General features: G+C 40.3%; 1 protein-coding gene across 1 annotated transcript; it reads right to left on the bottom strand.

Annotated features, from left to right (window-relative positions):
- Window positions 1-287: 287 nt before the first annotated feature.
- On the bottom strand, window positions 288-21,487 carry LOC121397884. The gene is made up of 9 exons (XM_041575907.1): window positions 21,135-21,487; window positions 19,751-20,077; window positions 18,289-18,588; window positions 16,863-16,964; window positions 15,616-15,984; window positions 12,138-12,446; window positions 4,670-5,005; window positions 2,146-2,451; window positions 288-788 (listed from the first exon to the last, which is right to left on the bottom strand). The coding sequence occupies exons 1-9, from the start codon at window positions 21,199-21,201 to the stop codon at window positions 364-366; spliced, it is 2,541 nt and encodes an 846-aa protein (XP_041431841.1). The 5' UTR covers window positions 21,202-21,487; the 3' UTR covers window positions 288-363.
- Window positions 21,488-25,546: the final 4,059 nt, after the last annotated feature.

Genomic DNA, 25,546 nt, shown 5'->3' with positions numbered 1-25,546 from the left:
GGCTGATTTAATTCACCTTCAGAATTTTAATAATTCATTTCGATTGGTCGAATTTCGAGTTCAATTAAGTTTTAAAAAAAACTCTCATGAATTTAAAATTTGACCCTTGATTTTCCTCCCCGAGTCTCAGTACCCTCTGATGCCTATTTATGTACATTGAGAAGATTCGGTGATTCCAGACCCTCCATTCGCTCTAATGCAGATCTAGATACGACTTGTGTTCCTGTATATGGGTACCAGTGGGTTTGTTTAATGGATATTGGGGTATAAATAAAAAAACTAGAATGTTAGAAGTGTATAAACATATTTTTAATATGAAAACGTGACAATAGTATTTGGTGAGTTATGGGGCAGGAATATAAATTATTGAGGGATCACTAATGGCCCCGTCCTTCTCTCTATTAACTGCCCCAGGCTGGGGTGTCTCACTCTGCAGATGAATTCAGCTCCTTGGTCAGTCTTCTGGTCTGGGGAGAAGGTTAATTGTGTTTCACATGTAAATGTCTGATCCTCCTGCTTGTGGGATTTGGCCTCAGATACTTTATAATGTCTGGTGCTCAGTGAGGTCTCTGATTGGTCACTTAACAACTTCTTGAACCAGTCTGTGATCATGAAACCAACACATTGGACAGACAGTGGAACCTCTGATTGGTCTGATTTCTCCTTCCTGAACCAACTGACAGTCAGGACATCAGGGAAATACCCAGAGATCTTACAGCTCAGTGTCACTTTATTCTTACCCAGTGTAGGAGCCACGATCTCTCCTACCTGTGGGCGCCAGGGGAAATCTGCCAATAAAATAATAATATATTTACATTAATTACATTCACTTAAAGGGGTGGTTCACCTTTAAGGTACATTTTTGTATGTTTTAAAATGGCAATTTCTAAGCAACTTTCCAATAGGTTTTAATTATTTTTTTTTATAGTTTTATAGTTATTTGCCTTTTTCTTCTGAATCTTTGAAGCTTTCAAATGGGCATCACTGTCCCCTTCTAAAAAACAAACGCTCTGTAAGGCTACAAATGTATTGTTATTGTTACTTTTTATTCCTCATCTTTCTATTCAGGCCTCTCCTATTCATATTCCAGTCTCTTATTCAAATCAGTGCATGGTTGCTAGGGGAATTTGGACCTTAGCTACCAGATTGTGTAAAATGCAAATGTAAGAGCTGCTGAATAAAAATTGAAATAAGTCAAAAACTTTACATAATAAAAAATGAAAACCAGTTGCAAATTCTCAGAATATCAGTCTCTACATCATATTAAAAGTTATCCCAAAGGTGAACAACCCGTTTAGTATTTGCTATTAAAAAAAGAAACCACGTTTTATGTCACTAAATCGGTTGTATGACTAAAGCTAAAATGTCAGTTGGGCAGATGACACCCAGGGTGGGACTAGGGGTTGGGGGGGTGAAGAAAGAAATCAGTGAGTGACAGTCAATAAGGGGGAAGACCAGGCAGCAGAGGTCAGTGAAAGCAGTGGGTGACAGTTGGGGACAGGGCCAGATTTACATAGTGGGCGCCCCTAGGCCCACTGCCGTTCGTCGCCCCTGTCCCCTCCAGGGGGACAGGAGCAATGGGGATTGGCGAACATGAAATGTAAAAAATGAGTGTATCTCCAGCTCATCCCCAGTGTCTTTGAACCAATGTGGGTTTGGTTGGGCAGCATGTCGCCCCCTTAAAATCCTGCCGCCCTAGGCCTGGGCCTAGGTGGCCTTTCCACAAATCCGGGCCTGGTTGGGGAGGGAAGTCAGACGACTCATTCATCAGTAAAATGAGTGACAGGGGAGTGGGGTCATCACCTACAAAGGCCGGGATTGTAAATTTACAGCAATGTAGTTGTGAATATATTTTCAGTATCCTTAATATTAGCACCCGGCCTGTCCCCAATCCTCCCCAATCTGTCTAGTTCTCCCTTCATTCCTGCACTCTATTACCCTCCCCCCAGCAGTCACAATGTCACAGTTCTGTCCATTTTACTTTTGTCATCACATCACCCACTTTTGTGCCCACCTGCCGGTTAAGACTCTCTAGAAAAATGCCAGAAACCATTTCTTGCTGTCAGCTGGATTTATACTGGGATCTGTGTATAACCCCCACCTACATTATGTCCCTATAATAACCTGACCCCAGTTACTACTCACCTGTTACCCACAGTTCCCTGGATTCAGGGGCTTCCATAGTCACATGGTTCCAGGTCACATGGACTTTATATTCAGGATTGCTTAACAGATGCCCAGGAAATCTACAGACACTGGTGAGATCATATGTGAGATCATCTGTTTGAGTCACTGTGTCTGTGGGAGGCTGAATAAACTTTGCCTTTATCTCCCCAATGTTCCAGTTGATGTGAATATCTCGGGGGTAGAAGTTCCGTAGGGTGATGGAGAACTGAATTCTGCCGTTAGTGAGAAGATCCATTTGTACAGGATCCAGTAACACGGGTTTAGCTGGAGGGGGAAATATTGTTCTAATTATACTGAGGATGAGTAATTAGAGGTTTAGTAATTAGTTTAACCACTGTTTCTGCTCTCGGTGCATGAAGTATCTGGAGTTTTTATAAATAAACAATAAGACTGAACTATAATCAACATTACTGATCCCTAGAGACATTAGAGGTTCTGTTTAGTAACAAATCAACTGTATCACTTACAGGGCAAAGGATTAATAAAGTGCCCAAATCTCATGTTGTGGATCCGGGAAACTTGCTGGTGTTTTATAAATAAATGATTATAATTGTCATTAATAATATCACTAACATCAAGGAAAGTGAAATGATTATGTCTGGCCACTAGATGGTGCTAAGGAATTGAGACAATGGGGAGAAGGGGGAGGGGCTGTTTGCATTATAAAGAATCTGTCTGCCATTATTTGTAACATTCACCTGAGGAAGGGCCTGTGTGATCTGAAACATGTCAGGCTCTGCTACACTCAATAAATCTACACTAATCTAATGTTACTAATGTAATTATACAACTGACCTTTTCCATTTAATTGTGGGAATTGATTCTATAGTTTCCAGTAGAACAAGTCACACCAGGTTACAGTAGCTGAGTTGTGAGACACATATACTTTATGCAGAGGATAGTGTAGAGACCCTCAGGGTTACGTATTTTACTCAGACACTTTCCCCTGTATTGTGGAATCTAAGTGCTCCTTCGACTCACCTGGGCAGCTTCATCCCTTTTCCTGGGTCTTTGGTAATTTGATCTACTTCAAGGTTTGCCCAGTAGGTGACAGTGTGTAAATGTGAGAGCTCAGGGCTCTTTTCCTGGATCCTACCTTGTGGGGAGGTGGGTTCAGGATTGGGTCTGAGCAGTTCCCAGGCCTGTTAGTTAAAGTTTAGTATATTTATCATTGTTATAGTGGCTCTAGGAGTGAAAGTCAGGGCTAGGTTGGTTAGATCGGGAGCTCCAACGAGGACAGTGGGGTCGTACCCTTACAGTGATCAGCCGCCAGCACAGGGGCATGAGTGGGGGAGCTTAGGGCAGGAGAACAGGACTCCACTGGTGAGTGGTCAACTGGCAGTTAGAAAGGTTAAAATAGTTGAAGGGTTGAACTTGATGGATGTGTGTCTTTTTTCAACCTAACTTACTATGTTACTATGTTACTATGTTACTATGTTACTATGTATGAGAGGGGAGCTTAGAGGCAGGAGGTCTGCCAAGGAAGAAAGAAACCACCACAAAGTGGGTGAGTCTAAGGGCAGGGGGAGCTACCAGAGAGCAAGATACCACTGTGAGTTTACCTCTGCTGGGGAAAGGATCACCAGGACAGGCAGAACTACATCTGGGGAGGACATTTACCAAGAGTATTTCCAACTGTGAGTGTTACAATCTATTTAGAATATCTCTGGGATAGATGTGAATTTGTACAAACTGCCAGTGAGAACTGTTACATTTAGTGATGGGCGAAGTTCTCCTATTTTGCCGAAAATTTTGTGAATTTGCCGAAAAATTTGCGTCCAAATATTTTTGACAGCGACAATTCCGACGCCGATGACAATTCCGATGCTGGCGACAATTGTGACACCCATTAATGTCAACGAGCACCTAGAATTGTCACCAGCGTCAGAATTGTCACTGGCATCGGAATTGTCGATGGTGTAAAAAATATTTGGACGCAAATTTTTGCAAATACATTCACCAGCGACAAAAAGCAGAAATTCGATGCAAATTCACGCCTGGCGAATAAATTCACCCATCACTATATACATTCACTAGAGGCCTGCCTGCTGGTTCAATAAAGAAGTTCATGGTACAGGGACCTGTTATCCAGAATGCTTGGGACCTGGGGTTTTCCGGATAATGGATCTTTCCATAATTTGGATCTTCATACCTTAAGTCTACTAGAAAATCATATAAACATTAAATAAAGCCAATAGGCTGGTTTTGCTTCCAATAAGGATTAATTATATCTTAGTTGGGATCAAGTACAAGCTACTACAGTATTTTATTATTATAGAGAACAGGGAAATCATTTTTAAAACTTAGGACTATTTGAATAAAATGGAGTCTATGGAAGACTATCTTTCTGTAATGTGGAGCTTTCTGGATAATGGGTTTCTGGAAAATGGATCCCATACCTGTACCAGCACATACATAGATAAAATAAAAGAGTTCAGGAGGGAAGCAGAAAACTATGGGAAAAACCAGTTGATAGACTTACCCATGACATTGATGGTGCCAGTACTTGTGTCTATGGGTCTGACCAGACTGGGATGTGTCACCCTGCAGATATATTCTGCCCCCTGGTCTCTCAGTGAGGGGTAAATGATCAGACAGGGGGTGCAACTGTAGGTGTTATCTGTCTGTTTGTTGGACCTTATATATGGATGAGTATTGGGCACTTCTGTTAGTTCCTCACTCTCTGCCCCTTTCCTCAGCCACGTCACTGTCAGGGCATCAGGGAAATACTCGGAGATGTTGCACTGCAGGGTGGTTGGGCTGTTATGGAGAAACTTAGTGCCCTGTATTGGTTCCACTACTGGTTCCCAGTCGAATTCTGTAAAATAAAGAGAATCCTTATCATGAACATTGTTTTAGACAATGCAGTCATTGAGAGTAACTACAGTACAACTGTATGAGCTCATTATGAGCATGTGCAGTGACATAACTAGGGCTACAGCTTCCAGCAGACAGTTGCATCATGGGAAAAGCCCTCCTGCTCCACTTGTGATGTTATTGTAGCCCTGGCACGTGCCACATGGCTTCAAAGCTCCCTCCTGGCTCTGGTCACTTACCACTCAAGTGGGACATATTGTTTTTTAACTACCAGAATGGCCTCTATTACCCTTCACTTTCAGGATGGGGGAGCATTTTTTTCCAATGATAGGTGCCATTTAAATTGCTTTTCTGAATTAGTCTCCTCCATATCTACAGGAGGGCAATTCCATGTGTTACCATTCCACAAAAGCAGAGATTTAGGGGCAGATTTATCAATTGTTGAAGTGAATTCGAGGGAATTTTGTAAGTAAAAAAAATTCGAAATTCAAAGTAATTTTTTTGTAACTTCGACCATCGAATAGGATACTACGACTTTGACTTCGAATTTGATTTGAAGTAAAATACTTAGAATATTCGACCATTCGAATAAAAAAAAACGTAGATTTCAATACTTCGCCAAATTAAACCTGCCGAAGTGCTGTGTTAGCCTATGGGGACCTTCTAGAGCAGTTTTCTAATTCTTTGAAGTCTAAGTAAAATTGTTCGATCGTTTGCTAAAATCTTTCGAATCGCTCGATTCGAAAGATTCAATTGTTCGATCGTTTGATTTTACTTTGACCGCGGAATAGCCAAATTCGATGAAAAAGTTCGAATTTGATATTCAAAGTATTTTAATTCGATGGTCAAATTTCGAAGCATTTTTAACTTCGTAAATTCGACCCTTGATAAATCTGCCCCTTAATATTATTTTCACCTTCTGGGTCCCAGAACCACCCATTCCTCCTAAGTATAGAGACCAGTGCCATGTACATGTGCCCATTAGCCAACTGGCCCAACACACTGGGATACAGCCCAAGGATACATCAGACACCTGAGACAACTGAGAGTCAAAGCAAGATGCATTATGGGCAAAATAGGGAGCTTTGTGCTTTGTACCTTGTCTCCCATATCTGAACCATTTGGGCCAATTTCAGTGAGGAGAGAGAGCACAGAGTGGGTTACATCACGTATCCAGCAACGGAAAGTCTTTATAGATAGTCAGTGAAATATTAACTATTACCTTGAACTTTTGGACAAATTGGGCAACTGCTGCCAAGAGAGATATTCCAGTAACGGATTAAAGCTTTTGGTGGGTAATGTTTATATATTTTATATCTTTTATATCTGGAAAGGTCTAATTCCTAAGACGGACGAATGGCTAGTGTCAGAGGTTCGATATCTATTACCCCCGCCCTCTATGACGCCATAATGCTATAGGGCCCAAGGCAGGATGGACTATAAGGGCTAATGGTCAACTGTGGACAATGGTCACTCATATAACTTATACTGGGCCATACAAATAAATGATCTCTACTCTGTTACTTAGATTCCAGAGTGTCAGCATAGTGTCAGCAAGTCTCTTATGCCCTTTTGCAGAAGTGTTGCTCAATAGCTGTACCACAATGACTATGTTTAGCCAACAGGTGTCTACGAGGCTGTGGACAGTTGGTACCAGAAATCTCTTATGTTGCAAAACTGCACATCTTACAGGAATGTATAAATGTATATGTTAGTAAGTTTCCTCTCCAGACCATGTATGGTATTTCCTTGTACCCCTTGTCACAATTACTGTAAATGCCTTCTGAAAGCTATATAACGCTTGGACCAAGAGGTGGGTCTTTGGTGAGTCCTTGGGTGACATTCTGTGTGTTACTCCAACAGCTTACCCAGACAAAACTGTTATGTTGTATTATGTATGAATAAATTGCCTGACTATTACTAAAGGTTTTCCTTTACTGAGTTTTATCTTACACGAGGTCAAAATGGTACTACTAAAAATACCAACATATGGTGACCCGCCGACTGTGATCCAGTCTTTTCCCAGTCATATTTTCAGGCAAGTTTAGAAGTTGAGTTCTCTGGCCGCTAGAGGCAACTGGAGTCTACCCGTGGAGCTCTCTACTCCCGGAAGGTTTTCCCTGGAGCTTTACTCCCGGATGGTTGATACACGCGCAGTAAGGGCCCCCTGGGGTGGACATATATGTTTTTTCTAACTTCTTCTATTTGCCTATTGTTTTGTTAATTGTTGTGTTACTCAGCTGAAATTATCTGCCATTCATGATAGGAATCCGCAGTTTCCTTCCTGTTTTTGTATTTTGTACGTCTCTTATTCCTTATCATGAAGTGTAGTCTAAAACATCTTTTAGATAGAAATTACACATGTATGTTGTTTGATGAATGCAGAAGGATCAGTGAATGTTGAACATTTGCCTAGCCGACTGTGTGAATAACTTTAGTGTAACTGTAATCTGTGTGATAGTACTGAGAGAATTTGTGGCTCTATCTCAGAGTCTACTTGCTGTTTAGTAGTTTTTCTGTGGTTCCTGTTTATGGGGCGACCTAACAGGCCAGAAATACTGAAAACTAGGTTTTCTGAAGGAAATTCTTTAGAGTGTGAAGTGTGAATCACTTTCCTGTCTGTTTGAATTGTCAGATGAAAAACGAGAGCCCTACAAACGACGAGTTGTTGTCCATCTGCAACTTCAAACCTATTTTCTCCCTTTCCACTCAATTGTAAGCCTCTGCTAAATTACAGAGAAAAGTATAACATCATTTTTTCCTGCAGGTGACTCCAGTTTATATGTCTGTTTGTTTCCCTGTTTGTTTTATAAACCAATGTTAATAGCTCGCTGCTAAGCTTTTCTGCATCCTACAGGTCTGTTAGAGCATATTGTGAATGTAATACTTGTGTGTATGTTACAAAGAAAAGGACATATGTTTCAGCTGAGACATTACACCTATTCTCTGCTCCTTGCTCAGCAAACTTAGATCCAGTCCTTTATATGGAAACTCAGGAGCAATTAAATGCCATTTAAATATGCCTATTGGCAACCTTAGAGTGACACAGAGTTACACAATCTCAGAACTTTTGCTTCCACAGACGGTGCAGCCCTATTTTAATCCAACGATTGAAGGATTATCCTTTGACCAAAAAAACTTAGCCAAGCCTATGGGGACCTTCCCCATAGGCTAACATTGGGTTTGGTAGCTTTTAGGTGGCGAACTAGGGGGTCGAAGTTTTTTCTTAAAGAGACAGTACTTCGACTATCGAATAGTCGAATAGTCCAACGATTTTTTTTAAAAGGTTTTTATTTAGCATTTTATAACAATAAACAAACAAACATTATATCATGCATGGTTTCATCTTTTTGTAGTTATGACAGTACAGCATAAGCATTTAGTGCTTTGAGTCCTGTACATTTGTATACAATTTAATTCAGTTTTACTTCTGTATTTGTGACCTCTAGTCCTCATGAGTAAATGGTATAGATATCACTATTTGCTTTGCCTCCCCGGCATTAAGGCTCCTCAGTGGCTTCCAGCCAGTCTCGCCATACCAGATAATACTTCTGTGGACACCCTCTTGCCATATAAATAAGTTGTATTAGGGGGAGTGCTGATTTTAACAAGTTTAACCAGCCATTAAATGTGGGGGATTGGGGGGACATCCAATTCAGGAGGATACATTTCCTGGCATAGAATAGTAATGTACGAAAAAGTATTCTTCTGACCACCCTTGGGGTGATGTCATCTATTACAACGAGAATGCATACCTGAGGGGTTATTATTTTAGGAAGTGCAGCTTTGTCCTGAATATAGTTGAGAACCTGGGACCAGAAGGCTTGGATTCGGGGGCATGACCAGATAAGGTGCAGGTAAGATGCATCCGAGGCTCTACACTTAGGGCACTGTGGTGAGTCAAGTCTGTTCATCCGGAACAGCCTATTTGGGGTTAAGTGGGGTCTATGTAGGATCTTGAACTGAATCAATCTATCTCTGGTTGAGACAAGGTAGTCATAGGCCCAGAAGCGTAACTAGAGGTGGGCGGGCCCTGGCGCAGGACGCGCAGCCGGGCCCCCGCCCCCCTCCGTACACCCGGAAACTGTCCAGGATGCAGCGCAGCGGAGCGCAGACTTTGCGGACTGCCAGGGGGGCACTGAGGGGCTGCGGGGCCCTGGCCCACTCGCACCCCCTGCTCCCCCGGTAGTTCCGCCACTGCATAGGCCCTGTCAGTTGCCTCTTCCCAGTCCCCATCCTACAACCCCAGGATGTCCCTGCTCCAAACTGCACCCGCTGCGTTAAATGGAGGTTTAACAGTAGCTAGGAGAATCGAGTACAGCCTGGTAACAAGTTTCTTGGTGGTGGGGGCTCTAAGGGCTGATTCTATCTTAGATGTTGTTAGGTTCATATCGTTCCCTTGAAATTGTGTAGTGGTGGCCTGTCTATGCTGGAAATAGGAGAACCAGGGAAGAGGCTCCTGGGTTTGGACATGTTTGATTTCGTTCCCTCGTTTCCTAACCAAGTCCCCAAGTGTACGTAAACCCCATTTTGGCCATATTTTGTACTCCGCTATGTGTTGCAGATGTGGGAGGAAGGAATTCCCCCATAGGGGTAACTGAGGCGACAGGAGGGGTGATGCTAGGTGGCAAACTTTGAGTGCTGCCATCCACGCTTTGTATGGGGTGATTATAACTGGGGGGTTGTATGTAGATCAGGAGACTTGCGAAATGGGATATATGAAAGTGACTCTGTTGATCTTGCCAAAGTGGCCTGCATTGGGAAGTTCGGATTATATGGATCTGGATTATACCACCAATGTATATAGTAGATCTGAGCTGCTAATGAATAGAAATACCAATGTGGGAGTCCCAATCCCCCTTCAGCAACAGGAGCCCGCAGTTTGGCTCTAGCAAACCTAGGGGGCTTGTTTGCCCAGAGAAACGCTGTTTGGGCCGTATCAAGAGAGGCAAAGAAGGAGCGGGGGATGGGAACAGGGGAATTGTGAAAGATGTAGAGGAATTTAGGGAGAAATATCATTTTTAGAAGATTAATTCTGCCCCAGATAGAGATAGGTAGGTTAGCCCACACTTTCAGTTTATCTTTCATAGTGGAAAGGATCGGTTCAAGAATCGAGGGTATAAAGGCATCTAAATTCCTATGTACCACAACGCCAAGGTATTTGAATGAGTCCACCCAGAGTAGCGGGGTGGGAGCGAATAAGTCTGGGTTGATGTTGGTGTCAATAAAGAGTATGCTTGATTTTTCCCAATTGATTTTTAGCCATGAGAATCATCCAAAGTGGTCCACTATACTCAGGACTGCCTGGAGGGAGTTACCTGGGTTATCTAGATATAACAATATGTCGTCCACATAGAGAGAGATGCGTTCTTTCACTCTCCCCAGGTGGAGTCCTATAATGTTGGTTGCCTGGTGGACTAGGACTGCTAGAGGCTCCACTGCCAGGGCGAAGAGGAATGGTGATAATGGGCAAGTCGAACAATTTTTAGTTCGAATCCTTCGATTCGAAGTCGTAGTCGAAGGTCGAAGTAGCCCAAAAAACACTTCAAAATTGGAATTTTTTGTACTTCGAATCCTTCACTCGAGCTTGGGGAATGGGCCCCTTAGTGTAATCTTTTTATAGAACAGTTTATAGCTGGTTAAACAACTCCATTGGAAGTTTCATTAAGTCTATCCATGTCATCCTAGCATTAATACTTGCTCTATATTTCTCTGTTAGAATTCTGCTTTGTGCTATAAGTACCTCCCCCCCAACTTCTGCTCTCATTTCATTTACATCTATAAGATAAAGATTTTCTCAGCCGTATGTGGGGAGGTTTGAAAGAAAGAATCATTTTTTGCTTTTCAGTAGTAATGAAATCAGTATTATTTCTTATAACAGCTCACATATAACATGTTACAAATATATTATATATTCTTTGTCATTTTTATAGGGTTTTCTGTTCCCAGCTGCACTTAGCCAAGTTATTTCATGAAACAGGATGTATCTGTAGCTCCCGAGCTTCCTGTTTTTTCTTTTCACTGATTTCAGCTTTCAGCTGCACTTCTGTATTGGTGCTGCCACGACAGTTGAACTGTAACTCACAACAGCATACACCACTGTCCCAATTATAATAGACCTCCCTTGTTCCTGGGGGCCCTCTCAGCACTCTTACTGTGCCTATGATTTACTAATATGAAACCTTTTTGAAACGTTTCAAGAGAGAAATGTTTATATATTTTATATCTTTTATACCTGGAACGGTCTATTTCCTATGATGGACGAATGGCTAGTGTCAGAGGGTCGATATCTATTACTCCCGCCCTCTATGATGCCATAACGCTATAGGGCCCAAGGCAGGATGGACTATAAGGGCTAATGGTCAACTGTGGACAATGGTCACTCATATAACTTATACTGGGCCATACAAATAAATGATCTCCACTCTGTTACTTAGATTCCAGAGTGTCAGCATAGTGTCAGCATGTCTCTTATGCCCTTTTGCAGAAGTGTTGCTCAATAGCTGTACCACAATGACCATGTTTAGCCAACAGATGTCTATGAGACTATGGACAGTTGGAACCAGAAAACTCTTATGTTGCAAAACTGCACATCTTACAGGAATGTATAAATATATATGTCAGTAAGTCTCCTCGCCAGACCATGTATGATATTTCCGTGTATCCCTTGTCACAATTACTGTAAATACCTTCTGAAAGCTATATAATGCTTGGACCAAGAGGTGGGTCTTTGGTAAGTCCTTGGGTGACATTCTGTGTGTTACTCCAACAGCTTACCCAGACAAAACTGTTATGTTGTATTATGTATGAATAAATTGCCTGACTATTACTAAAGGTTTTCCTTTACTGAGTTTTGTCTTACACAAGGTCAACATGGTACTACTAAAAATACCATCAGTAATAGTCCCTTATATCCTTTCTTACATGCAGAACTGAAATACAAATAACTTACAGTATATATTAACCCTAATGATGCCTCCAAAGTTCTCTGCATTTTGCTGGATTATCCAGATTTAGAGGGCAGAAGGAAAGAGAGTACTGTAAATTGGGCTGAGTTCTGGGTGAGCCGTGAGGATGAGGTGGGACATTAAGGCAATGGTTGAACAAATCTGGGTGTAGTGAAAATATCTCACCTGGATCCAGTATGGAGAATTCTCTGTATCCCGGTGCATCCAAGGATCCATGTTCCCAGGTCACACCCACTCGGAATGCCGGATCTTTATACAGGTCCCCACTAATTCTGACCTCACTGCACACACTGAATGTGAGATCTGGTTTCACCTCAATTTGTTCTTTAGATAATATTCTGCCTTGGGAATCTCCCACCCCACAGGTCCATGTGATGGAGATATGTCTGGGGTAGAATCCCGGCAGGGTGAGAGAGTACAGGATCTCCCCAGACTCACACAGAGATGGGACCACTGATACCTGTGCTGGTTTGGCTGGGAAATAAACATAATGTGAATATAAAGTAACCAGATACCTGATTATAGAACATGCTGATGGGGCCAGAAATATAGAATTTTCCTAATGATGAATTAATCAGGCAGAGATTTGGGGGAGGTTTGATTTCCAATGAACAAACTGTATAAAACGCCTCAATAAACCCTTTTGTTTAGCTAAATATTATATAATATATAAATATAAAACTTCTGGCTCTACAAGGGGAAAGGAAAGGAACCTCCAAGGTGGGTTAAGTAGAAAACAATAGTCTGGATGTGGATATTGTCTGTAATCCAGTCATGGAAAATGTTTAGGAATTTGGCATGTGTGTTAGTTATGAAGCTGGTAACATTATTGTTTGTCATGATCCAATCGATTTTGTGTTTGAAGGATGGAAAATGTATCAAGTTTGACTTCCAGGACTTGCCAATGGTTTGCTGTGCTGCCAAAACCATTATTGGAAGGAGCCTGTGTTGTAATTTCATAAAACTTGTACATTTACCATTAAATAGGGCCGACAAAAGAAAAAAAACATTACGCTGGTCAAGAATCAGACCACCTTTTGAGGACAACCTCCAAAATAATTGGGGTCGGCTGATTGCATTTTAGCTATTCTCTCGGTGTCAGATACCATCTAAATAATACCTTGTATTTTTATTATTATTATTATTATTATTATTATTATTATTAACAGAACAGTTTACCGACACGAAAACTCAAAATTCAAATCAAATTGAATTTGACCAAACTCGATTCGAGTTGTTTCTCTGAAAAAAACTTAAATGTCAAGAAGGCTACAAACAACTCCAAATTGGTCACTGCACCTCTCCCGTTGACTTATACAGGAATTCAGCAGGTTTTAGATGGCGAATAGTCAAATTCTAATTCTTAAAGGGCCAAAGTATGATAAATCTCGAAAATCAAATTTGAATTTTTTAAAAAACATCAAATCTAGTTTGGATAATTCCCTAGTGGAATCTGGTGGTTTTGACCATAAAAAAAATCGAAAATTCTATTTTTCAATTCAATCCTTAAAGGAGACATATAGGATAAATGAAAAAACCCTAATTTTGTAGACAATTATAAGAAATATATAGGGGAATATTTATCAAGGATCAAATTTTGAAGTAAAAAAACTTCTAAATTCGACCATTTGAGTACTTCGATGGTGAAAGTATTTTTTCCATCAAAAACGGCCATATTCGATCGAAGTATGATCAAAGTAAAATCGTATGATTGAATGATTTAACCCTTTGAATCGAACGATTCAAAGGATTTTTCAAAAAAATCTTTGACTTCTCAAAACTTGCCCAAAAGCCTCAGATTGGTTCTAGGAGGTTCCCCATAGGCTAAACAGCAATTCGGCCGTTTTAAGGTGGCAAAGCGTCGAAGTCTACGTTTTTTTAAGAGACAATACTTTGATTTTCGAGTGGTTGAATATTCAATGTTTTTTCACTTCGAATCAAAGTCAAAGTCGAATTTGGCCTATTCGATGGTCGAAGTACCCAAAAATTACTTTGAAATTCATAGTTTTTTAATTCCATAATTCACTTAGACCTTTGATAAATCTACCCCTAAGTGTTGCTTTTACATGGTGCTAAAAATGTATATTATTTTTAAAAATGGCCCCTTTATTGGAGCTCCCTATAGATGTTCTCTGGTCCCTGTCTGTGTTTCAAATGAGGGGTGGGCGTGTCCTAACGGTCCCTGTCAGAAGCACAGTAGGAGGGGGACAGCCAATCACAGCCCTGCAGTCACACAAGCACAGACAGGCTTCAGTTCCCTATCAGGTCCTGCTAGCTGCTGATTGGTTCCTGTCCTACAGTGCAGTGAGCTGAGTGCATAGCATTTTAGTGAATTTGCGTAGCTGTCGCCAGTGCAACTTCGGATCTTAGTGAATTTGCCCCTAAATATCCGGAATCTGTAATGAGTCACTGTGGAACCCTCTACTGGCCAGACTATGAGCAAATAGTTGGAGGTTTATTTATTAGGGATGCACCGAATCCAGGATTCAGTTCCTGATTCGGCCAGGATTCTGCTTTTTTTCAGCAGGATTCAGATTCGGCCGAATCCTTCTGCCCGACTGAAACGAATCCAAATCCTAATTTGCATATGCAAATTAGGGGTGGGGAGGTAAATTGTGTGACTTTTTGTCACAAAACAAGGAAGAAAACATTTTTTCCCTTCCCACCCCTAATTTGCATATGCAAATTAGGGTTTGGATTTGGTTTGCTATTCAGCCGAATCTTTCCCAAAGGATTCGGGGGTTCGGCCGAATCCAAAATAGTGGATTCGATGCATTCCTATTATTTATCGGAGAATGATCCGACCTGGAGACATTGTGGATTTTCACCTCTCCTAATTGTGGTATAAGCTCCTGTGCAATAAAGAAGTGGTCTGTTTGTGTATACACCTTGTGTGAGTAAGACTAGTGGTTATATCTTTTATCGTAAGGGTTAACTTCTGTCCAAGCATCAACCAGTGAGTGACTGTTAATCAGTTGTCTGAACTGACAGATATAATATATATTGGAAATAGAGGAGGTAAAGTTGGGAGCAGCCTGTCTATCCCATTCCACATCTAAGGTCAAGTATGAATCCCCACAGATTATCAATCCTCCTTCCCATTCTGTGTTACATCTTTATATTAACCGTGTTAGAAACAATAGAAGATTTTGATAGGGGTACAGTATGTTACCAGTGTCAATTGATAATCATGTAATAGCATTTTCAATATTAAAAATCTACCGTATGGGTCTACCACCATGTCCTCCGCTATTATTGGCAACCCTTTCCGGAAAATAATGTGTAAGTGCTTTTAAAGTTTAAAAACAACCAATAAAATGAGGACTAACTATAAAGTTGCACTTAAATAAACATGCCCTGCACAAGGTGCTAAAAGGCTTCTCTGTAGTTGTGCATCTCTGGAATTGCTGTGTTTATTTTTTGTGCCAAATAAATTGGGAGCAGTTGCAGGAGTCTCCGCACAAAACCCCCTCCAGTGAATAATGAATATTGTGTTATACAACTGGATTCTGGCAAATTCACTATCAATACCTGTATATTGCACTCAAGTTGTCTGCAACACAGTTTGCATTTCTTTGCAGTAGGTACATTTATGCTGAATTTTTGGTGAAGAAGGATTATTGCTTATTTTATCAGCACTTACCATAAATGTTTGTACAATGGAATCTCTTCTCCTTAATCTTCCCAGCCCAGACAAACCTGCAGATAAGGGTCACGTCTCTGTGTTTCCCCACACGGGGTACAAATCTCAGGGAGGAGCAGTAGCTTTGCAGCCCCTCTTTCCTACAGGTGATCAAGTAGGAGTCACCCAACAGCTGTTCTGCTTCCCCTGGGTCCCCCGAGTTCCGACACTGTGGTATCTCCCACTGGTCTCCTGACCTCTCCTCAATCCATGTGACCTGTGGGGCCCCCTGTGGGCAGTTAATGGTCGTACAGTAAAGAGTTGTCTCTTCTCCATCCAACAACTTCTCTGGCCCTTTAATCTCACTCACTGTGTAACCCTGTAAAGATGCTGAAATACCTTTATAGTCATTATAATGTCAATAATTACATTTTTGAACATTTCTATGTTTTGTTTTTAGACAAATTTTGCTAAATCAAGTCTTTCCTGGTTCTTCCCAACAACTCTCAGTTCAGTTGTAGCTTCTCATTTTGGGACATGGTGTGTAGCGGAACCCTCACTATTGGGTCATGTACCCATAACTCATGTATTAGTTGTACCCTAATGCCTAGAACTCTAACAGGCAGGGCCCTATGAACTTATGTCTCAGTTTATGTTTGTTTCTTCTGTTGTTATTGCTTTGCATTTGTCTCTCATAGTGTTTGTTCCCCCCAACTCATTGTACAGTCCTGGGAAATCTCAATCAATAATAATAATAAAATAATGGGACAGATTCAATAAGGTGAGAAAATTGATCCAGATTTTGTCATCAATTTCTACAGAGTGTTCATAAGATAAAACAGTAGATACATTTTTGTCACAAAATCTATTCTGTACCATTTTTTTGCCAAAAGCCATGTTTTTCTCATGGAAATTCTTGTACAATGTCATTGACACTGAGAATTTTTCAAAAGTTGACATATGGCAGGAATTCAAAGCAATGGCTGAAAAATCTGAAAAATGTATATTAGTAGATTTGGTGAAAAGACTTGGGAAATGCTCAGCCGCCGGTGCATATTCAGAGCAATTCTTCTGGGCATCATCCTATTAAAGAAATTGCTGAGCAATAGCTTTGTACCTAACTAGCTTACTACCTGTTCCCTAGTTACTACAGACTGGAAAAGTATTGATGTTTAGTTACTGCACCCCTGATTGTTACTTTGTAGGAACTGGGAATATTTTATATTATTTGCTGTTTTCAGAATATAAACAATTATTATATACAATACCTTTTCTTCTCTGATTCCATATTATGGCTCCAATTACCAGTCCAACTAGTAACACCCCCACAGCAATGCCACAGGCCACAATTACAGAGCTGTGACTTTCATCTGTTGGAATAAAAGGAAATATTACATTTGTTGTATGAGGGTTTCTACTCAGTGTTGTATTTCTGTGATGTTGGGTTCCCATTTACCCAGAGAAAGACCAGAGATCATCCTTAATATCCTTATATCCTAAATATATTGATATAGGTAAGTGCAGAGGATCTCTCGTCTTTCTCTGGATTTAATATGCGGTTACACTGCAACCCTTCCAAATTGTATAAAATTGTTTAGTGATGTTTAGAACACTGTTTTGTTGTACATTTTTGCTAAACACCTGACTAGAGACAAAATAAAGGTAGTACAAGTAATGAGACAGGGGACCAGGGAAGTGCATTGTAAGTAGCACTTCCATTATACTTAAATATACTTTAATTTAGCCTTAAGAGTGCTTCCACACACCCCAGAAATTTGTATAAAATAAAGCCCCCCAATTCTGCCTGTATGGAGCTCAGTGCTACCCAGTGACACAGTCAATTATTATAGACTCTAATGGGAAGGGTTGTCTTAAGACCCACCGTTTAGTGTGTATCTTCTCTCTGTTTCCCATTTTAGCCCAATGTGACACCAACTCCACATATTATTCATAATTGCCTCCAAAATTAGGATTTGTCGTTTATCCTATATGTCTCCTTAAATCAGAGGATGACAAACTAAGGGGACTTGCCACCGAAAGTATATTCTTTCTCCTCAAATTTTCTGCCTCCTTTCACCTGTTATTCCTTACTCCTTTTTTTCCTTCCACAGCTTATTTGCAGTATTTGATCTTCCTCTCATCTCAGAATTATTTTACTTTTCTCCCATTTCAGTTCCTTTTAACTATCTCTTTTTTGTGAAATGTCCTTTTTTCTTTTTTATAAGTTGTCTACTGACCTCCCATTCATTTTTGTTTGATCCCCATCTCTCTCCTATTTCATTTGTTGTGGATTCTTTCTTTCATGTTGCTAATTCTGCCTGTCCATATTTATTTCTAGTTTTTCCATTTTCTGCCATCTGTTTATTCTTCCTGCCAGGTATTGACTTCTAAATGCAGGAAGTCCCTGGGCAACCCCTTGCCATCAATGCTGTGCCATCAACACCATGAGTGGATCAGGGGATTTTCCCAAGAAGGGGTGCATGTCTACAGAGTATATAATAAGGTGGAGAGCTGGAGAAATGATCTTTCTTCACTTGTTTGATCTCAAAAGTAATTTCCCATAATGGTGAATAAAACATAATTTAGATATTCATGTCTAAAATTGTCATAAAATATTGTTTATAATAACATGAATATTCAGCATTGCAATATATCAGAGATAAAAAAACAATGTGTTAGAATCATTACTAGTACCTTCATACTCCAACTGGAAGTCTTCCTGAAGAGGCCACTGGAGAGAGACATGTTGGACTCTACAGGAGAAGTTATGGTCCATCTTCCCATCCATTGGGGGTAAAGTCACGGTGCCCATCACTCTGTATGTGCCATCTGGGTTCCTCTCTTGTTTGCCCAACTCAGAGTTAGTGAGGGGCTTATTGTCTTTATACCAACTTATGTCAATATCTTCTGGGTAGAATCCATTGGCCATGCACATCACAGTGTTCTCCTTATTCTTACTAATAACTTTATTGGGGATGAAGATCACTGGGGGAACTGGGGGGGGCAGTAAATTAATAACCTTGTACAGAAATCTCATTCAGATTAGAAGACAAAGCTGAAAATCATGAGGCAGACCAAGTGATTGGTCATTTACATTGTATTTACAAATGCTCTGCCATGTTACAGATTATAATTATGGATGATTAATTATAATTTCACCCAAAAATAAAAGACAGGAGACTGCCAGGGGGCTGGGGAGCACTGATGTATTGGATGGGGGCCATCAGTGCTAAAATGTGTTTCACCAGCTCTGCATGCCTTGGGTTAACCCATTTGCCCCCTTAGCTCATAACGAGGTTACAGATATATAGAAACATTGGGGTAACAGTCACCCTGCTATAGTTCCAGGGGTACCCAGGGTACAAATAAGCACTCACCTAAAATCCCCCCTAATTGGCCTTCAGACTGGCCCCCCTTAGCTCATAACAAGGTTACAGATATATAGAAACATTGGGGTGTCACCCTGCTATAGTTCCAGAGGGTACCCAGGGTACAAATAAGCACTCACCCCAAATCTCCCCCTAACTGACCTTCAGGCTGGGCCCCCTTAGCTCATAACAAGGTAACAGATATATAGAAACATTGGGGTAACAGTCATCCTGCTATAGTTCCAGGGGTACACAGGGTACAAACAAAAACTCACCCGAAATCTCCCCCTAACTGGCCTTCAGACTGGGCCCCCTTAGCTCATAACAAGGTTACAGATATATCGAAACATTGGGGTGTCACCCTGCTATAGTTCCAGGGGTACCCAGGGTACAAATAAACACTCACCCCAAATCTCCCCCTAACTGACCTTCAGGCTGGGCCCCCTTAGCTCATAACAAGGTTACAGATATATAGAAACATTGGGGTAACAGTCACCCTGCTATAGTTCCAGGGGTACCCAGGGTACAAATAAACACTCACCCCAAATCTCCACCTAACTGACCTTCAGACTGGGCCCCCTTAGCTCATAGCAAGGTTACAGATATATAGAAACATTGGGGTGTCACCCTGCTATAGTTCCAGGGGTACCCAGGGCACAAATAAACACTCACCCCAAATCTCCCCCTAACTGGCCTTCAGGCTTGGCCCCCTTAGTTTATAACAAGTTTACAGATATATAGAAATATTGAAGGAGTTTATTCTATAGATAAGTAAATTTAGACCTTACCAAGAACATCTAATATGACCCATGTGTCTTTCTGTTGTTGCTGATATATCACCCGACACCTGTAGATCCCTTCATCTGAGATGGACACATTGGCCAGAGACAAGGAGGCATCTCCCTTATTTGCTGCCCATCCATTGAATGAAGCCCTTGGGCTGAGGGACAAACCTTTGTTATCGAATCTTACAATTTCCTTATCCTGAAAGTACCATATTACAGTTGGGGGTTCAGGGTTTGGGGAAGTTTTATCCACTTGGAAGCTGCAGCGGAGAAGAACATCAGAGCCAGTGAGTGCACGATGGGAAGCTGCAAAAACATCCAGAACTGCACCTACACGAAGAGTTAAGCATACAAAGGATAAATGCAATTGAATATAATGATGCACCAGAGAAGATGTCAGTAGGGTAACAGGCAATGGTTGCACAGGGAAGCAATGGAAGTTCTCCATGTTTGGAGGGCTGAGGAACAGGAATGTGGTTCCATAGGATATACAGGCTTGTTATTGGTTAGTGAGTGTGCATACAATTAATATGCAATGAGTTGTGTGGTGAAGCAGTTTATGGGACCCATGATATGGCTGCACAAACACTAACACTAATTATTGTCACTTCATTCCAAGGTTCTGTGAAATGAAACTTGTGCTCAGATACCTCATCATATCTTCCGCCTATGAAGTCAAGGAAGGTAAGCAGAATGCTGATTGGAGGATCTAAATGCATGTTTTAGTGAAATACATGAATATTATTAATGAATATAATGATTATTTTTCTTGTATCATTGTGTGTCTCTATATTAAGTGAGTTGACTATATCTTAAAGGTGTTTTGGATGAAAGTTGACTTGAAAAGGCACTAGAAACACCATTCACAAAGTTACTTGCACCCATACATGCTCCTAACAACACAGTCAGCTGTGACTCTGTTACAAACAGACACACACACTGACACAAGGGCACCCTGAAATTACAGCCTGCCTGGATGTGGGGGTGATTCCAAGTTGCAAGTGACGAATCAGGCCTGGTGCCACACACATTGTCATGCTGGAAGTGCCACCTTCCTCACTAATTTGTGGTACATTGTGGTATCACTGGCAATGATATGACTGGGTAGCTGATCTTTTGCTAAAATAATAGGATTATGCTGCATTGTGGGTAAAATATCAGTTTAGGTCCAAAACTGGGATTTGCACAACTAAGTCACTTTGGTAAATGAGCTTATGTTATTCTCTGGATCTGAGGATCTTCTAGAAATAAGACAGCAGATTAATAGCAATGATATTAAATGAAACACTGTTCATGTGTTATGAAAAGAAATATCTACACCCATAATGAAACCCACTTCTACCCCTCACCAGCCCCCTCCAGTACAAGGACTTTCCAGAACACTCACCTGTTTGATACAAGAGGAGAGGGAACAGAATTATCAGCCTGTCCCAGTTGTGGTGGATAAGGAACATGGTGTCACCCTTTAGTCTTTATCCTATGGTTCCTTTGGTTCTTCTGCAGTTTCCTGGAGGTCCAGAAGTCAGTGTGACCAGTGTTATTGGAATGTACTAGCCCTGGATGGGGGTAAACCTTTTCTTAATATAAGATCCTGTATAGATACATCTGCCTCTTATTGTTCTCTCTTATTTTCTATTCCAGCTTTCACTTTCTCAATACAAAGGTCCAGTCTGAACCAGATTTTATCTGTGTGGGGGAAGTGCTTGTAGCAGTGGATAGGGCATACCTCCCAACTGTCCCTTTTTTGGAGGGACAGTCCCTCTTTTGACAGCTCAACCTGCAGTCCCTCATTTGTACTGAAAAAGTCCCTATTTTCTCTGCACTGAACAACCGGAAAAAGAAACAAAGTTTCTAACTTAATTGGCTTTTAGCAGAGAGCCCAGAACAGCTAACGAGTGCAAATAAGACAATTTTGAGACACAAAAACACAGTTTAGATAAGGAGAGATATTTTCAAACTTTCATAACCTGCCAAATTTTGTAAAAAAAAACACGGTAATTAGGGGGTGTAGCCACAGAAAGGGGTGTGGTCAAAAAATTGCTGCGCTACCTGCGGGAAAAACATTTTTGTCCCTCTTTTTACTTCCAAAATGTTGGGAGGTATGGATAGGGCTCAGTAAAATCAGTTCTACAGATGAGACAGGAGGCTCAGATTTGCAACAAAATGGACCTGGCTCAAGTGCTAAACAGTAAACAAGCCAAAACCTCAGTGGGTTGCAGTTACAAAGAATACAAAACAAAAACTCCTTACGGCCATCACAAGGAAATTCCTCTATGGAGTCCCAGTATCAGGCAAAGTTTGTTATAAAGACCACAGTGTACCCCTCCTCCCCCAGTTCCCACTCTCTCTGCCCAGTCAGACCTGTTTATATTTTTTATATTTGGAACGGTCTATTTCCTATGACGGACGAATGGCTAGTGTCAGAGGGTCGATATCTATTACCCCCGCCCTCTATGACGCCATAACGCTATAGGGCCCAAGGCAGGATGGACTATAAGGGCTAATGGTCAACTGTGGACAATGGTCACTCATATAACTTATACTAGGCCATACAAATAAATGATCTCCACTCTGTTACTTAGATTCCAGAGTTAAAGAAAAAATGCGCAAAAATAGTGTAAAACCCTTTTTATTAAATATCTAAAAAACCAATTGGTTACACTCACATTTTAGTAGTTAAAACCAGGCATATAGTCATTTATCCGTGCAAGTCCGTACTGCTGCAAGTCTTTTCCAGCGATTGCTGTTGAGGTCCCGACCAGCGTTTCCTCCACGATCAGCTTGCTGCTTGGTTGCTTTCTGGACGCTTGGATGTGACGTCTTGCATCTCCAACCTTTACAGGGTTTTTTCCCCAAACAGAATTTGCTAGGGCTTGTGAAAATATGCTTCATTAACACTATTTTTGCGCATTTTTAACCTCTTCCAGCTCAGAAGAATTACCTTGCAATTTTTTATTCTCCAACAATCGTGATGTGCACTTGTTAAATTTAAACGTTCGTAAGTACCCATCCAATAGCCACTTGTGGTGAATTTTAAAGGGTAACTGCACCAAATAGTCTTTTTTGGTTGTGGAACTACAACTCCCAGTAAAAATTACTACACTATAAAAAATTCATCGTTTTCCTTTTTCCATCATACTTTTTTCCTTGAGCTTTCAATTAGCGCTGACCTTTAAAGAAAATTTTGGACTGTTAGAATCCAGAGTGTCAGCATAGTGTCAGCATGTTTCTTATGCCCTTTTGCAGAAGTGTTGCTCAATAGCTGTACCACAATGACGATGTTTAGCCAACAGATGTTTACGAGACTGTGGACAGTTGGAACCAGAAATCTCTTATGTTGCAAAACTGCACATCTTACAGGAATGTATAAATATATATGCCAGTAAGTCTCCTCGCCAGACCATGTATGGTATTTCCCTGTTCCTTGTCACAATTACTGTAAATGCCTTCTGAAAGTTATATAATGCTTGGACCAAGAGGTGGGTCTTTTTTTTTCCTGCAGGTGACTCCAGTTTATATGTTTGTTTTCCCTGTTTGTTTTATAAACCAATGTTAATAGCTCGCTGCTAAGCTTTTTTGCATCCTACAGGTCTGTTAGAGCATATTTTGAATGTAATACTTGTATGTTAGAAAGAAAAGGACTTGACTTGACTTGACGGTTATGTGACTTTGATGTGTCTGTAATGAATATGTTTGCCTTACTGTTTTTGGTTCTCTTTAATGCTTATATGTTTTCATAGGTACCTCTTGTAATATAATATTTGTTCTATGTGTCTGTCACTACAATATTGTCATTTTGTCTTAGACTATCATGTCACTATTCTTATCTTATCCTAACATTGTCTTCTTTGTTATTATTCTCATAGTAACATTAGTTCTCTTGTGTATTTCTGTTTGTGAATGGGTTACTTGTGAATAAGATTAATTCACTCCACTTGTCTTTATAACAGAAATATTAGTGTTGTCTCTTTAAATGTTCTCTGTTATAGTTTTTGTCTCAAACTAACTTTACTTCTATGTTTTGTCTTTCTGGGTCAGATTGATAACTCTTTTTCTAAGTGTATTATGTTTGACTTGTGATCTGAAAAAAAACATGTTCCCTGAGTTTAGAATATGTAACAATCCTCCTAGATATACTAGTTGAGTGCCCAAAACATTTTAAGTTTCAAAGCCTTTGTTAAGTGTCACAGTGGAGGGGACAAGACTGCGTTTTCCTGGCCAGAAGGCGATAGTTTTCTTCCCTCACAACTTGACATTCTACTGTGACAGATAAAGGATAAGTGTAAGAGTAAATATTTTCCTATACACATTACACGCCATTAGATCTAGCAGGCTTATGCCAACAAATGGAAAATGATATTTCTCACATATACTTCAGCTGAGACATTACACCTATTCTCTGCTCCTTGCTCAGCAAACTTAGATCCAGTCCTTAATATGGATATTTAAGAGCAATTAAATTCCATTTAAATATGCCTATTGGCAACCTTAGAGTGACACAGAGTTACACAATCTCACAACTTTTGCTTCCACAGACGGTGCAGCCCCAGTAATAAAGATTCTTATTGGGCTAATGGTTCAGAATGTTTTAAGCTTATTAACAGTAGTATATTAACAGTAGTATATTAACAGTAGTATATTATCAGTAGTATATTAACAGTAGTATATTATCAGTAGTATATTAACAGTAGTATATTATCAGTAGTATATTAACAGTAGTATATTAACAGTAGTACTTCCCCTGAATATTCTGAAGACAAACGTCCTGATGACCAAATAAATCACAGTCAGTTGTTTTAAACGCCAGGGCAAACTCACACTGAAGTACTTAATGGTGCATTAGACTTACAGCACCTTTAGAGGAAATCTTGTTCATAGTCCAAACAATAACAAGTAGGATTCTGTTTGCTGGAACTGTCATAAAAACTACACTTCCCAGAATCCTCCGTCGCACAATATTTCAGATGCTCAACTTCTCTCACTGTTTTGTAACTTCCTCGTTTGTCAGCCACTGGCTCAGGAACTTTTAACCACAGCAAATATTTTTAATTTTGCCATTTCATAATCATCTGTATTTCTTTTCTGTATCTCCTGCATCTGGATCTTTTTCACCAACATGAAGGTGAACTTGATGCAGTTTGGATCTATACCCGATTCACTCATTGGTACAGGTTAAACGCTTTTCATTATTCTCTAGACAGATGTGAATCTATTATTTCATATTATTGTAGTGCATTTGCAGTACAACAAGAGGGGAGTATTATTTTGTGGGTTCTGTTGTTGTTACTATTTTTCTAATTAAATAAGTTTCAGTTCATTAAAATGCAGCTTATGTGCTTGTGCCGCTGCTACAGAAATAATTCTCCCGTAATCATCGCACTTGTGTATCTTGTATCTCACGTCTGCAAGTGTAAGAAAATGCTGAAGTGACTTAATGGATTTATTGTTCATTTCATCTGATAACCAGTCATTTCACTACCAAATTTGTAGAAATAAATGATGCTACTGAAATGGGTCTATGTCATTCTCATTTAGGCTAAAGATATAAAGGTACAAGAGAGAACTTGTTAAATGTTTTTCGTGGTTATAATTAATCAATATTATTTTGTTATAAAAAGGAAACAGTACAGGTTGTATTTGATAGTTTACACAGTTAAATTTTCAATTCTGTTACAAATATGCAAATGACAGTGATATTGAGTGGAGTTGTGTCTTTGTACCATCCCACTTCCAACAACACAATTAGTGGCAGCATTTGGTTGGATTTACTCCCAGCTGTCCTGTCAATTCTCTGTAACA

Source organism: Xenopus laevis, chromosome 9_10L, assembly GCF_017654675.1.
Source record: "Xenopus laevis strain J_2021 chromosome 9_10L, Xenopus_laevis_v10.1, whole genome shotgun sequence".
Taxonomy (NCBI): domain Eukaryota; kingdom Metazoa; phylum Chordata; class Amphibia; order Anura; family Pipidae; genus Xenopus; species Xenopus laevis.
This window is presented reverse-complemented; position numbering and strand designations above follow the sequence as displayed.

Coding starts and splice junctions, on each gene's coding strand:
- LOC121397884 (XM_041575907.1), bottom strand. CDS start 21,201: ATGTTCCTTATCCACCACAACTGGGACAGGCTGATAATTCTGTTCCCT. Junction 15,985..16,862: donor ATGGAATCAGAGAAGAAAAG/GTATTGTATATA, acceptor AAGGTATTTCAG/CATCTTTACAGGGTTACACA. Junction 2,452..4,669: donor TGGCACCATCAATGTCATGG/GTAAGTCTATCA, acceptor TTCCCCCTCCAG/CTAAACCCGTGTTACTGGAT.